Source organism: Leguminivora glycinivorella, chromosome 17 (genome assembly GCF_023078275.1).
Source record: "Leguminivora glycinivorella isolate SPB_JAAS2020 chromosome 17, LegGlyc_1.1, whole genome shotgun sequence".
In the NCBI taxonomy this organism is placed as follows: domain Eukaryota; kingdom Metazoa; phylum Arthropoda; class Insecta; order Lepidoptera; family Tortricidae; genus Leguminivora; species Leguminivora glycinivorella.
Window position 1 is genome coordinate 21,741,485 of NC_062987.1, and position 14,675 is coordinate 21,756,159.

The window sequence follows — 14,675 nt, forward strand, 5'->3', positions numbered from 1 at the left end:
GTGAAATGAGATAGGATGTTGCGAAAGTAGTTTTATATTTATTGTGATTAGTATGTTAAGTGAATACGGTTTCCAAACTTTGCCAAGATTGAGGAGATTTAGGGTTATATTTTGGGAATTTATTATTTGTTTTGGGATACAATTACATTCATGACATATTTGGAAATTTTGGAAGTGTTTCAGGCATATATTTAAATACTTAATTGAGTATTATGATTCCTATTATAGCTTTGATGTGTTTGACATCTTCTTTAAACTTGAAAATCATCTCAAATATATCATGGTTCGGATCTATTAGGATGAAAATGGCTTTTTTTTCAAACAAAAAGTATCGTCAGATCAAATTAAGTTTTTATTTCACTAGTTTCACTATTTAGTTTTTTACTCACTGTATTGACTTTGGTCTAGAATAAAGATATTTTTTTTTTTATAAATTACTCGCATTTATTGTAATATTCTATGTTTTAGAACATTTCATTTTAAGTTTCACAATTATTAAAATGTGAAATCACAATATTTCGTTTCTGTGTGCAACTGTATAGCTTCTCTTGTGTAGGGTCCATCTGAAACACAGAAAAAATGCATTAATGTTTCAGTACATAGCTCTTATTAGACGTCAAAGTTTTAACTAACATGTTTTTATCGGGAAAAAATGTCTGCGAGCGATACTTTATAGAGTTATTTTTAAGTAACTAAAAAAATACACCACTAGCAAGATTTGAACGTCCTGGAATGCTAGTACAGCCGCTTTTACCAACTGAGCCACGGACCACTAGCACTGGCTGCACTGACATTCCCAGAAAGGTTGCAGATTTGAGTCCTCCCAGGAGTGTGAATTTTTCAATTTTTCCTCTGGTTTAAAAATAAAAGAGTTTAACTCACCAAGTTCCTCGTGGAGATGAGGTGTCAGAAAAAGCCTATTTATGATAGCTAACGAGTTGGATACTACATTACCTATTTGGAACCACTGGGTGGAGGGTATCCCGACATCAGCTCGGGCGGCAGCAATTGCCTCTCGCAGCGCGAAGGCAATGCACACTGACATGCACATAGGTGGCTCACCAATCGCTGTGCAACAAACAAAATAATATAGGAGATTTTTAGGCAGATTGAATAAGCTGAGGCTAGGTCAAAAAAGCTTCTGTTGTGGGTTCAGACAATGATGTTAAAATACTTAAATATACGGAACACATCCATGATTCACGAATTAATTAATGTCTATGCTCGCATCAATAAATACCCTTAACGAGAATTGAACCCAAGACCCCTGGATTCGCAGGCAAGGTCACCTGTCACTAGGCCAAACTGGTAATCAAGCAAACAACACCATGTCTGAATGTCTAAAGAGTATCTAGGGTATCATCAAGAACAATGCTTTCTATTGAATGATGCTCATCACATGCTCATATTACAACGGATACTCGTTTAAGAAGGTCTCCGCATACTTACCCTTAGCACCAAGAACCCGTTTATCCGAATAAGAGTTCTGCCTGAAATAGATGCGGAAATCCTGCGGGATGTCCCTCGCTAACGGTACGTGGTAGTTCCAGGGACGGTCCGTGAGCACCTCGCCCGTGTCGACTGCGAACACCACCCGCTCCGTCGTCCAGTACCCTAGGCCCATGATGAAGGCTCCTTCTACCTACAACAAATGAAAACATAGAAAGGTTTCTAATTTTCGTCTAAGAAAACTTGTGATAATAACTCACTTGTCCGATATCAATTCCCGGGCTGACACTTAATCCTGCATCTTCAATCAGGTCTACTCTCAGCAGTTCCCATTCTCCTGTCAGCACATCTATCTCCACTTCAGTCAGCGTCACTCCAAAAGCATCACTATTCGGAGCATCAGGTACGAACCCGTGCGTCTGCAGGTCCACGTTGGCTAAGAACGCTGCTTTGATCACCTCCTCCCAAGTAGCATTCACCATCTTCGATCTTATGGGAACTAACCTCTTCAACAACTCTTCGCAGCACTGCTGTACCCCTATCCCAATATTCATGGACGTCACACTACCCGCTGACAATATCGCATTTGGAGCAAACGTAGTAACATTCGCTTTAATCTGAATTTTCTCCATCGGTATCCCAAGAAAATATGCAGCGATCTGAACAGCTTTAGTATTAACTCCTTGGCCCATTTCTATTCCACTGTGGACTATAGCAACTGAGCCATCATCCTGAAAAACCGTTAAGTTTACATCGAAATATGCAGGCAAAAAAGGAGAGAACCTCATAAAAGAATATCTAAGCCCCCGTTTCTTCCATCTGTTTTCTGTGTTGTATTTATCTACAAGTCTTCTCCTTCTTGCATATTCTGCGTCCTTGTTTAGTTTCGTAAACATTTCCCTCATAGTATTTGCATATTTCGGGTCTACATTGACCAGGCGAACTTCAGCAGGGTCTAAGGACATCTCATAAGCTATTCTTTCTAAAATAAATTCGGCGCAAGCAACGGCTTCTAAGGTACCTGAAAATTATAAATTGCTATAAGCCAGTAGCATTACTTTATTTCTTTGTATTCTTCACTCAGCGCTTAGCGCAGGGAATGTGTTGGTTCGAAATGAAACCATATCCTATCCACATTTTTCGTTGAGCTGTGTAAAAGGACAGACTTCAGTCGTACAACAGGCAACCGGATGGCGACCAACCAAACTAGTTTATTAATTTTCGACGATTCAGAATTATTTTTTCCTAGGGTTAAGGCTAGGGTGGGTAGGGAGGGTTTTTTTTCCTAGTTCGGGCGCACGTATCACTGCACGTAAGATAAGTAAACGCATAAATGTAATATTAGCAATAAGGTTTTTTCAATAAATTATTCTTTATTCTTCTTTATTTATATCTTTTAATATTACGGGAATGCACTTAGTACCTGGCCCCCTAGCCGCCGTATTAACAGCGGTGTCTGTGGTCGAACTAAAGACTTTGCAGTTCCATCGCGAGCGGTTGTAGCAGTTCTGGTATGACCCGAAGACACCATCAGTAATTGCCGTATCATTGTAGAAGTAACCATGATCTTGATATAGATATTCGTTGCAATATTGGATTTTGCCTGATTTGTCGACAGCTACCTAAAAAGTATTTTGGTTTGATAAAATGTTTCTTGATCAATAGACAACATTAATTTAATACACACACACACATTAATACATAATATACACAATATGATGATTGATGAGATTTGAAATTTGAAATTTAAGCTTTAACTACAATACTTGAGTCGCGACTGCTGAATCTACATGCCTCAAACATCAAAGCTTCGAGCAATTCTCATAAATAGACAGAAGCATTATGTTTTCAACTCTCTCGTGAAATGCCCTTGTAACTAGATTTGAACTAACCTCAAAATCAATGGAGCAAGGCAGTCTTTTCCCCACAGCCTTAGCGACTGTCTCTACTGGCAGCAAGACCCGGCAGGGCCGATTAAGTTTGAGAGCTACCAACGCGCTGGCTACGGCGACTTGATTGGCACGTGATAGTTTCAGCCCATACGCTCCGCCTAGACGCCGGACATACACGTCTATTCTGTAAAATAAGACCACTTTTAAATTCAAAAAAAGATACGAGTATATTGTATAGATGGAACGGTGGTCAGACTGATATTGAAGACCATTTATTGGATATCTTTAGATAACATCGAAATAATAGCAGTATTTTATGCATACTTTTATACTCTCTCACTCAATACTTTCGAAAGAGTAAATCAAAATATGTACAACAATTCCATCTCTACTCTTTCGAGCAATGTATTCTCAGCAAAACTAATCAACTCTGCGTTTAGGAATGCTAGGCAAAATCAAAGAAACAAAATATATTTCATGTATTTACGTGAAGGTATATTTTTCTAACTGTGCATTTCCACAAAGACATAGCTACTTCAGAAGTGTAGGTATACTTACTTATTCTCATGTAGCTTAAGAGCGCGTGAGATCATGAGCTGCACTAAGTCCATATGCTGCGTAGCACAGCGCACCTCCAACCCCTCCTCCGTAGGTATCGCCACGCTCACTAACGTTTCAATACTAAAATGCATCTGCTGATATATAGTTTCTTCACCTTTTATCTCTTTCACCACATCCTTACCCCTATCTTCTCCCTTAAATTCTCTAAGCAGTGTAGTTCTATTTGGATCATGTTTCACTTTCTTCACATCGGTTACAGGTTTCTTTACATTTTTATATTCGACCTTCACAAGTTTTGAAGCGAAATCAGCAATAGCCCTTAACTCAGCAACGATTAGTCCGAGAACTTGTCCGTGGTGCTTTACGTGGCCAGAACAGAATACTTCTTCTAACTTTACGTAGCCATATAAATCACCTGGCGTAAAGGAGTTGACGCCGGGAATATCTTTGGCAGAATAGAACGCTAGCACGCCTGGATATTTCTGAAAATTTTAGCAATTAATGGTGTGTATGTACACTATGTACGATAAGAGAGAAAAAAATAGTGACTAGGATATTAGTGATAGGATAATAGCGAAAGAAACGGATTGGGTCTTGCTTGTCCCAAAACTTTCAAGTTAGTACCGATTATGACTTCACTACCAACTGGATAGTTTAAAGTACGCTAATATGCTTTCGTAAAATTTGAGAAGGTCCATCATAATTTGAATTAATTTTATTAGTTAGTAAACAAATAGCCTTATTATAATATTTCTTTATTATTTCTGTGATCCTAGGTAAAAGGGGTATACGTCTTCCGGAGCGTAGGTTTAAATAGTTATATCATTATGTGTCTACTTATATCCTGGTTTCCTACTAGTCAAATCAGCTTCTTTTTAAGAACTGTCAAAACGATTTGCTAATATGGAATTACTATGAAATACTGAGGAGTGACGTCACGGTCAATTCATTTATTTTATATCTTTCTCCTTGACTTGATATTTTTCTTTTAATTATGTGATGCTTTATTTCGTGCACTGCATAAAATATTTTCTTTTAAAAATAGGAAACTAGCCTATTATCTCTTTTGACTAGGACCACAGAATAGATGTTTTCTCTCTATGAAGCTCCGGAAATTAAAAATATAGGGCCAATGAGAATCTTACCAAGGCCTCACTAGGGTCGATCCGGGCGATATCGCCGAACTTGCGAGCTAGCACGAAAGCCCCAAACACCTCGTGTGGCAGTCGCGGCAGGTCTTCAGTATATGGAGCCTCACCAGCGCACTGGATCTGAATGTTAAATTATATTGGTTACAACCTATTTAGTTGACTAGGAAGGCCTATTATACTAATAGTATGATCAACAACATAGAGTTCTTTAAAAAAAGGAATGTATTAAAGATTTCTAAAGAGTACCAAGTGTACCAACCCTGGAGTTGCAGGCTTCTACAGACTACGGTGACTGCTTACCATCAGGTAGGCTGTATGTTTGTTTGCCATCGTCTGGTATTAACATAGATTATGAAACTACTTAAAAAACTGTGTGTATTTTTGCTTTTCACTTCATGGTAAGTGTAACGGCGGTAAATAATAAACAGAAAACAATAAACGCGGTAAATAATAAACGTTTAAGACGTCAAAAAAAAAACACTTTACACGGATTTAAATTGTTCTTTATAAACTTAACTCCCAGTTAGTTGGCTAACCTTGAAACTCAAGTTGCCCTAAATAAGGCCAAACTTACCAAAGCCTCAACTTTTGGTATAGGTTCATTCAACGGGTACAAAGCTGGGTTGGTGGGCACAAAGTGGCTCGCTTGGGAGACGGGGCGTGTGTCTCTTAGCGTCACTCCCCCTGACGCCACACGAGGGCTCAAAGTACTCGTTGGGTAGAGGCACAGCAAGCCCTGAAGAAAATAAGAAAATTAAATTATAGACTATTCTGTACTCATCTAATTCATAAGTACTTTAGGCAGAGCGAAATAATACAGCCCGTCTGATGTCACTATGATAGTAGCCTAGCGTAGTATGGCACAAAATAAGACCAATGGATGAAGAAGAGGAGGTAAATAGGTATGTAGCACGCCATTTAAGTAAATCTTAAAATGTTCGCTCTTTGAACCTAAATTCCTCATAAAGTTTCCAGGCAATCCATCTATTAATTTGCCTCATATCATACAATAAAACCTTGACTCTGACATACCTTATAGAATAAATTAACAGCCAGATTCCTCCTATACTCCACCGAAGGTTCTGGCGGATTCGGGACAACCACCAACTCTTGCTCCAAGATCTGAAGAGCTCCTTGTAAAGTCTCGTTACTGAACAGGTTCTTTCCGATGAGGAATCTCTCTGTATTCTTGGCATGGATGAAGTCAGGGCTTAAGCCTCCGTATACTAAACGGGCGTTGATGACAGTTTTTTCTGTGGTTAGGTGGAATAAGTAGGCGGAGTGAACCATGGCGTGGACATTTTGGGAGCGAGGCATGATCTGGAATGTTCGTTTCTTTAGTTATTCACATGTTCACATGTCTGCTTACATGTGTTATGGTTACCAAAATAAATATTATAGGACATTCTTAAGAACTAAAACAATAACAAGAAAACTAAAATTAAACCTATAAATAAAATTAAACCTATAAATGGTTGTGGTTGGTACAGAAATGTTCTTTAATTTTGGGTACAATATAATAAAAAAAGCTGTTTTATACATCCATACTAATATTATAAATGGGAAAGTGTGTGTATCTGTTTGTTTGTCCGTCTTTCACGGAAAAACAGAGCGTGATTTTTTTAGTGGAGATAGTTGAACAGATGGAGAGTGACATAGGCTACTTTTTGTCTCTTTCTAACGCGAGCGAAGCCGCGGGGAAAAGCTTGTATCTAATATTATTGGTACAGAAAATATGTTCTTTAGTTTTCGATACAAGACTGAATTTAAAAAAAAAGTTTTCATACATATCAACAAAATATAATCACGCCTGTTTCTCAGAGAACTAGGCAGAGATCGCGGATTTCCGTTTGTTCTGATGCTATTAACTGTGTAGGTATGTGTGGAAAATGTGGTTCAAGAAATCAAGAGATACAACACGGACGTCAAAAAATGTAAAATCAATATTAGATTAAACAAAATTAACCTGCCTTGAATGTAATAAATTCATAATTGCGGCTTTTAGGTGGAAGTAGAATGTTAACGATAACTTTTCCTCTCATGTCCACATCGAGGAATTGCATCGGCGTCACTTTTATTACAGCTCCTCTCCCGTCTACTAAAATTTAATAAAGAGGTAATTTTATTATTGTCTTAGGTAATATAATATTCGTTTTTGGTCACCAATTAGATCAGTTTGGGACAGGATAGTAAAGAATAATTTTGGGTTCTGTAACTTTAGATTTAGTTCTTGAAAATTACATTTGACTTAGGTAAGGTAGACATTAGGCAGTAATGATACTTATTACATGTGATATGACTTACTTATAGTCAGAAGAGCTCCCACGGCCTCGAATAAAAGGAACACATCTGACTGAAAGTCTCGGTGTTTGTGTTTAAGCATCAAATTGCCAGCAAGCGATCCTATCTGAAAACAATATAAAATAAACATTTTAAATATCGTGGCAAGTACTTAATTAAAGATAACTGCATCCCAAAAAAGGTTAGGCAGAGTACATGAAACTACCCAAGTGCTAGTACCACTATTAGCAATTAAGGGAATGGAAGAAACTAAAGATTTTGATATGGTAGTTACTGCATGGTGCTAGCCATCGCTCAAACCACAATTGAATCCAAATCCCACATTCAACTACTACTACAACCACGGGAAGAAAGGGAGTGGTGAAATTCTAAATCTGTCACCACACAACGGATACATTGAAGACCTACTTTAGCGAATTTTGCTAACGGAATCGTTGAATCAACCGTTGGCTCGTTGAGTTGACAACATCCGAAGGATTGCGGGTCACAGCCGGTTGAGCCTAGCCCAGAACCGTGAGGAATTCGTGTATTAGAAAAGAGGCTTATGCTCAGCAGTGGGTGATAAAGGCCTGATAAATTATGATGATGATGATAAAGACAGGTTTAGCTGCTGAAGCAGGTCTACGGTCTCCGTCAGCGTAGAGCCGGCGCCCAGCACCAAGTGTTGTCTCTGTCACTCGAGTAGCACACTTCGCAGTTTCTCTGTCTCTCTATCACAAGTTTAGTCCTCACATTTCTGACAGGAACATGCGCGACCAGCAGCAGGTGCCGCCTCATCCTCTCCAGATACCAGAACTCGTCCCTGGCCAGCTGCTGGAACAGGTCTATGGTCTCCGTGAGCGTGGAGCCGGCGCCCAGCACTAGGTTCTGGTCCAGACGGTAGCCACGCAACTCCTGGACAGCGCTGATGTCGATCAAAAGGCGAGGGTATTCGAGGATTGGGTAGGCTCCTGAAAATTTGGATAAGTAGATGTTTTTGGGGATAATTTTGTCAGAAAGAGTGCTGGAGGAGTTGAGGCAACTGCACTTGTGATTTTAAGTGTACTAGTATATTAGGTAGTAAAATTATAATAACTACGCAATAATTGTGTATTTCCCTCGATTACACTGTGATCTGCTAAATTGTGATCTGGTAAAACGTCGCTTACCATAAAAACGGTCTAACATGTTATTCGTAGAAAGACACACGCAACACACACATGGACACATTTTTATCGGTTACAGTCTCAAATTATGGATCTGCTTTCAAAAATCTGTCAAAGCCACAAATTGTTCTTCAGATTCTGCTTTGAAACACTAACCTAGGCTAATCACAACTTGACAGGTTTCAAGCAAACTATACCTTTAGCAGTATTCCCGTTAACAAGCATGTAATCATCGTCTCCTCTCCTTTTCAGCACGTCAAAGATTTCCCTCACTGTCTGCACTCGTGTCCAGATCTTTCCATCTTTTAGTTGGAACTCTATAGTCTTTGGAACCTCGATGTCTGTAGCGTCGACTAAGCACCAATCGTCTTCGCAGCGGTCCTTTCGACAAGATTTGCCTGAAAGCAAATTATAAAGGTATCTAAGAATGATGCAGAACTTATAATGTTCCGATTTAATGAGGAGGCACACTGACTTTTTATCCCGCCAGGCGGCGCCTGTGCAAGTGTCTAGGCATGTCACTGTCATTCATACGTGTGAGAGAGAAAAAACATATCATCTTCTCGCGCTCACGTATGGACTAAAAGGGTGGCGCCATCTGTCATAACCTTTGAGTGTGCCTCCTCATTGTAACAGTATATCAAGATCGTGCAAGACTTGAACGGTGAAAGCATCTTCAGACGAAGTAACAGGAGAGAGCTCACTGTTTGCCCTTCCGGCTCGAAGGTGGCTAGTTTAATGTTTGTCCTCACTCAATATTATGTAATACCCTTACAGTTTCGTCATGTCTGTCTGTCCGTCCGTCCACTGATAATCTCAGTGACCGTTAGCACTAGAAAGCTGAAATTTGGTACCAATATGTATATTAATCACGCCGACAAAGTGCAAAAATAAAAAGTTGAAAAAAAAAAATGTTTTATTCGAGTAATCCCCCCTACACGTCAAGTGGGGAGTGTTTTAACCTTAACGTGTGACATATTGGAAAATGAATAGGAGTTTACTAAAATTATTTTTTGATATTGTTATTAACAATTTGTTAATATTTTCGGAAATTATAGCTCCAAAAGTTTGAAAAATTGCGCCCCCCCCCCCCTTAACTTATGAACCATAATTTTAAAAAATATGAAAAAAAAAAAACATAAACAGAACTTTGGAACTTGATAGGAATTCTACACTGAGCGTGGCCCGACACTTGCCCGACACGCCCTTGCCTGGTTTTTTTTTTAATGGCCGAAGTTAATGGAAAGTTAATCGTAAGTATAAAGTCTAGAAGGCGATATCCTTCGATTGGAGACAACACTAAGTTTCTACCTGTTTTACGACAAATATCCAAGTCTTCTATATCCAGTAGTGGTTCAGGGGCGTCACTGGCAAACTTCTTGAAAGCCTCAAGGATGGGCCTGTAACCGGTACATCGACAAATGTTGCTTCCAAAAGACTTCTCTATCTCTAGCATAGTAAGGTGTCGTCTGGATTGAAGCAAACTGTAAAGAAATAAAGAAAATAAATTATTTATTTGACAGTGAAGATATCGTCATTTGTTATATTAGTTTAAGGCCTGAGTAGACGCGTTGAGTAAACGAGGCCTGAGTAGGAACGGAGCGTTCGGCGGGGCGTGAAGCGAATGTGGGTTTACCCTGTGCAGCGTCGACTCAGGACACTTGTATGAGCTTCAATTGTTTGCCATGCACGCCGCACGCTCCGCCCCGCTATACGCCCAATATGAGCGTGCACTTAATAGAGCGATTCCAGTAAAAAAAAAACCGACCAAGAGCGTGTCGGGCCACGCTCAGTGTAGGGTTCCGTAGTTTTCCGTATTTTTAAACATATGGTTCAAAAGTTAGAAGGGAGGGGACGCACTTTTTTTTCCTTTAGGAGAGATTATTTCCGAAAATATTAATATTATCAAAAAACGATCTTAGTAAACCCTTATTCATTTTTAAATACCTATCCAACAATATATCACACGTTAGGGTTGGAATGAAAAAAAATATCAGCCCCCACTTTACATGTAGGGGGGATACCCTAATAAAACATTTTTTTCCATTTTTTCAGCTTTCTAGTGATTACGGTTACTGAGATTATCCGCGGACGGACGGACGGACGGACGGACGGACGGACGGACGGACGGACGGACGGATGGACGGACAGACAGACATGGCGAAACTATAAGGGTTCCTAGTTGACTACGGAACCCTAAAAATGGTACTAAAAAATGTTTTTTTAGTAATGAGTTGTTTATTGTTCTGAACCTAGTCTGAAATTGAGAAACGCTGTTTATTTGGTTTCATCATGTTGCACCATGCAGTTTTAAGTAGGTAAGTGATTACTACATATGTTATGAAATAATAAAAACAAACGTTTTTATGCTTGCTTAGCATGACAATAATACAAATAATAATTATGTCAACATTGAAAATCACTTAATTTCTGCAACAAAATAGTTTCGAGTCGCTTGTGTTTTTGTCTAATTAATATATGCCTACCTAACAATACAAGTATGTTTTAGACATGTAGTCTACCGTTTGAATATTATTAAATATGTGCAAATAAAGTTCGGCGGTTCGGAGTACCAGAAATTCGCAAGATTTTTCAATGTTTACTTTAGTTTAAAATTATGTGGCATAAGTAGCTTCCAGATATTTCTGAATGATATTAAATAGTTATTTGTTTTATAAGCGGCATGGTTCAGATTCAATAATTTATTCATGGAGAACACATAATTAGCTACATAAGTATTACATAAATTCTAAAATAATATTAAAAAAAATATTTAAACAAATTTTGATTCATTTATAGGTAAAATCTACCAGCCCGCTTAAGGCACCAAGTTAAAATGTGTATGAAATTACCTACTTTGCACTCTTGTGAATAAAAAGCAATTTTGCTATCCGTTTTCGAGTAATCAAGAGAACCTTTACCAGTAAAGTTGGTGTGGTGAAAAATAAGTTTTTCTGCAAAATAAAATTTACTTACATAAATAAATAAAGTACCCACCTGTACATAGCCATGACCCATCCCGGCGAGCAGTACCCGCACTGTGAACCGTTGAGCTTAGCGAGGGTCTTCTGTATGGGGTGGTAGCCCTTTAGTCTGTTACCAACGCCCTCTATCGTCGTGATCTCCCAGTCTTGGCATGACGTCACTGACACCAAACACTGCAACAGCCAATCGATTAAATAAATAAATATTGTGGAACACCTTACACAGATCAACCTAGTTCCAAACTAAGCAAAGCTTGTACTGTGGATGCTAGCCGACGATATACATACTTAAATAGATAAACACATACTTATATACATAGAAAACATCCAAGACTCAGGAACAAATATCTGTGCTCTTCACACAAATAAATGCCCTTACCGGGATTCGAAACCGGGACCGCGGCTTAGCAGGCAGGGTCACTACCAACTATGCCAGACCGGTCGTCAAATTATTAAGGATTGTTAAGGATGATTTATTTATGCGATAGTAGGCCAACGAGCAGACAGGTCATCTGATGGTATAGCAATTACTGCCTAGGGACATCCGAAACTCCAGAAGCGCTGAAGGTGCGTTGCCGGCCTTTAAGATTGGTGTACGTTGTTTTATCGAAGGTCGTATCGGTCCGGAAATACGCAGGACTACGTGATGCTTTCTCTTCTTCTTCAACTTAGCGTTTTCCCGGCCCATAGTCCGCTTTCCTGCTCAGTCTTCTCCACTTCGCCCGGTCTTCGGTATGCTTTCGTAATGATGCTTTCCATAGAAAACTTAAGTGAAGGACGCTTTGGCTCGGATACGGACATTGGACGTTCTCCTAAATAAGTACAATAGTTACTTTCAGAGTTGACAGTTGACACCGACCGTAAGGTATGCATGTCTTTTTTTTTTTTAGTATGAATAGGTAGACGTTTTGACCACGATCACACCTGATGATGATGCGGTCTACGGTGGAGCACGCTTACCTATGAGATACCTATTTAGGTACTCTTACTTTAAAGAGACTTGGATTTTACTCATGCGGAAACGCAGACTCAGGCAGGGCATTCCACTCCTTGGCGGTTATTATTTGAAGTTATCAATGAATACTTACAGAGTTGACAGCATGCTGTTGCTCTCCAGGTCTAGCGACAGCCACGACGCACGCGCCGCAGCTGCCCTGCCGGCACAGGTACTTGGTGCCGCGCAACTCGCAGCGCACGCGCAGGTACTCCAGCAGGGACAGGTCTGAGCGCACGTCGCTGCCAACTGAATAGAATCTTGTTCACATTCATACGCCGCGAATTGTGATCACATTATAAATTGTGCATGGGTTTTCACAAACGGCCATACGGCTAAGTTACTTATATGACAGCCTAGTTATTAATCTAAGCCACAGAATACATATTAGTCTAAACCTATGACTTGCTATAAAAAGTACGACCTGCGGACCAAATGGGGGTCATAAAGCTGGTTCCGCAGATCGGGCGAAGTTGGATCCGCCCTTGTTAAGGATCTGTCAGTTTTATAAAATCCTTGCCCGGTACGGGGCAAAAGGCAGAAGGCATTTGTAGGCCACCAAAATTAAACAAGATGTTAGTTTTTTCGTTATTTTTTATTGTAGAAATTATTATTATTTTTCGGTGAAGGGAAAACATGGTGAGGAAACTGGACTAATTCCCAATAAGACCTAGTTACCCTTCGGGTTGGAAGGTCAGACGGCAGTCGCTTTCGTAAAAAAGTAATGTCTACGCCAAACCTTGGGATTAGTATATGCCGGGATAACACAAGGATGATGTTTCATTGAAGAAATTATGTTTAAGAAATAAAATGAATTAGATATTTTACTCACCCGATTGGAGTTCGCCATTGACGCGAAATTCGACGCGATCCATTCTGCTCAAGAACTAATAGCAGTCCAACAATTATTTTTGTAAAGGCAATAAAACTGATTCCATTTCAAATGACTCACAAAAATATTGATTATTGAATCACGTTTATTCAGGTGTAAAAAATTGTTTTTAACTTTTAAATTATTTGAATACTACCATTACGTTTCGGTTACTTTGCTTATTATTTTTAATAGTTATGTTTTAAATTGTGTGTAACACGTTAAACCTTCATTATTGTATCTATTTAAGCATTACTAGTTGTTATTATGTTGCTATATTATTATCCATACGTAGCACTTTACAATTAATTTTGCTTACGATTAATAATATTGACTTTTCTATTACATCGTAAGGACGAGGCGTACGGGCGTCAAAAATGTTGATGCATGTATGTATATGTACCAAACGTGCAGAGTTCCTCCTCCTTGCGTTATCCCGGCATTTGCCACGGCTCATGGGAGCCTGGAGTCTGCTTTGACATCTAATCCCAAGATTTGGCGTAGGCACTAGTTTTACGAAAGAACGTGCAGAGTTCCTCCTCCTTAGTGCGTTTTCACATTATCCGATCCGATATCGGATGTCGGACTGATATCCCATACGTCACAGGCGCCATCTTGGATTTTTTCTGTTGAATTCCTTCCGACATCCGATATCGGATCGGGTAATGTAAAAACGGTCTTACGTTATCCCGGCATTAGCCGCGGCTCATGGGAGTCTGGGGTCTGCTTTGACAACTAATCCCAAGATTGGGCGTAGGCACTAGTTTTACGAAAGCGACTGCCATCTGACCTTCCAACCCGAAGGGTAACTAGGCCGTATTGGAATTAGTCCGGTTTCCCCACGATGTCTGTTTCCAAACGTGCAGAGTTATTATGATAAATTACGAGCATGATACCGACTGATTCACGTTGTAATGCCTACTTTCATACCTTGATGCATTTAAAGTCGAAATTATATGTATTGCTTTGTCCTTTCTTTTGAAATCCCCGCCTATTTTAGTTTCTGCGTGTGTCTTGCCAACTTGCCAATCATTTACGTTGGCTTGCTTTTAATAATGTATTATCATGCTTACTAATACTGTCATTTTAGTTAGCCAGGTATCAGAATTCTATTTAGCGTTTAGGAATAAAATATCAATACATTGCGGGCTGAATTATTTTGTAACAAAAAATAAAAGTAAAGCATAGGCCCTACAGAACCTATTTTCATATGGTTCATTAAAAAAATACTAGGTATGGTGCATTAGGGTAATTTCCAATGACAAAAATGCTCTGATAATTTCGAAAGGGGAATCATGATATGATGGAAATAATGGTGTGTTTTATA

The 14,675-nt window shown here is 39.2% G+C and overlaps 1 protein-coding gene across 1 annotated transcript; it reads right to left on the reverse strand.

Annotated features, from left to right (window-relative positions):
• Positions 1-429: 429 nt before the first annotated feature.
• On the reverse strand, positions 430-13,352 carry LOC125235570 (xanthine dehydrogenase/oxidase-like). The gene is made up of 18 exons (XM_048142167.1): positions 13,310-13,352; positions 12,572-12,726; positions 11,497-11,657; positions 9,811-9,983; positions 8,697-8,897; positions 8,087-8,304; positions 7,358-7,460; positions 7,024-7,151; positions 6,086-6,373; positions 5,628-5,789; positions 5,048-5,173; positions 3,900-4,384; positions 3,342-3,525; positions 2,873-3,071; positions 1,710-2,470; positions 1,450-1,642; positions 955-1,068; positions 430-563 (listed from the first exon to the last, which is right to left on the reverse strand). The coding sequence occupies exons 1-18, from the start codon at positions 13,350-13,352 to the stop codon at positions 496-498; spliced, it is 3,762 nt and encodes a 1,253-aa protein (XP_047998124.1). The 3' UTR covers positions 430-495.
• Positions 13,353-14,675: the final 1,323 nt, after the last annotated feature.

Bases quoted from the DNA above. Each gene is read 5' to 3' on its own strand.
- LOC125235570 (XM_048142167.1), bottom strand. From the start codon at position 13,352: ATGGATCGCGTCGAATTTCGCGTCAATGGCGAACTCCAATCGG. The intron at 9,984-11,496 runs GTGGGTACTTTA...ATTTCTTTACAG, and splicing joins TGGGTCATGGCTATGTACAG to TTTGCTTCAATCCAGACGAC. The intron at 7,461-8,086 runs GTGAGGACTAAA...TATTGTTTTCAG, and splicing joins CGCATGTTCCTGTCAGAAAT to ATAGGATCGCTTGCTGGCAA.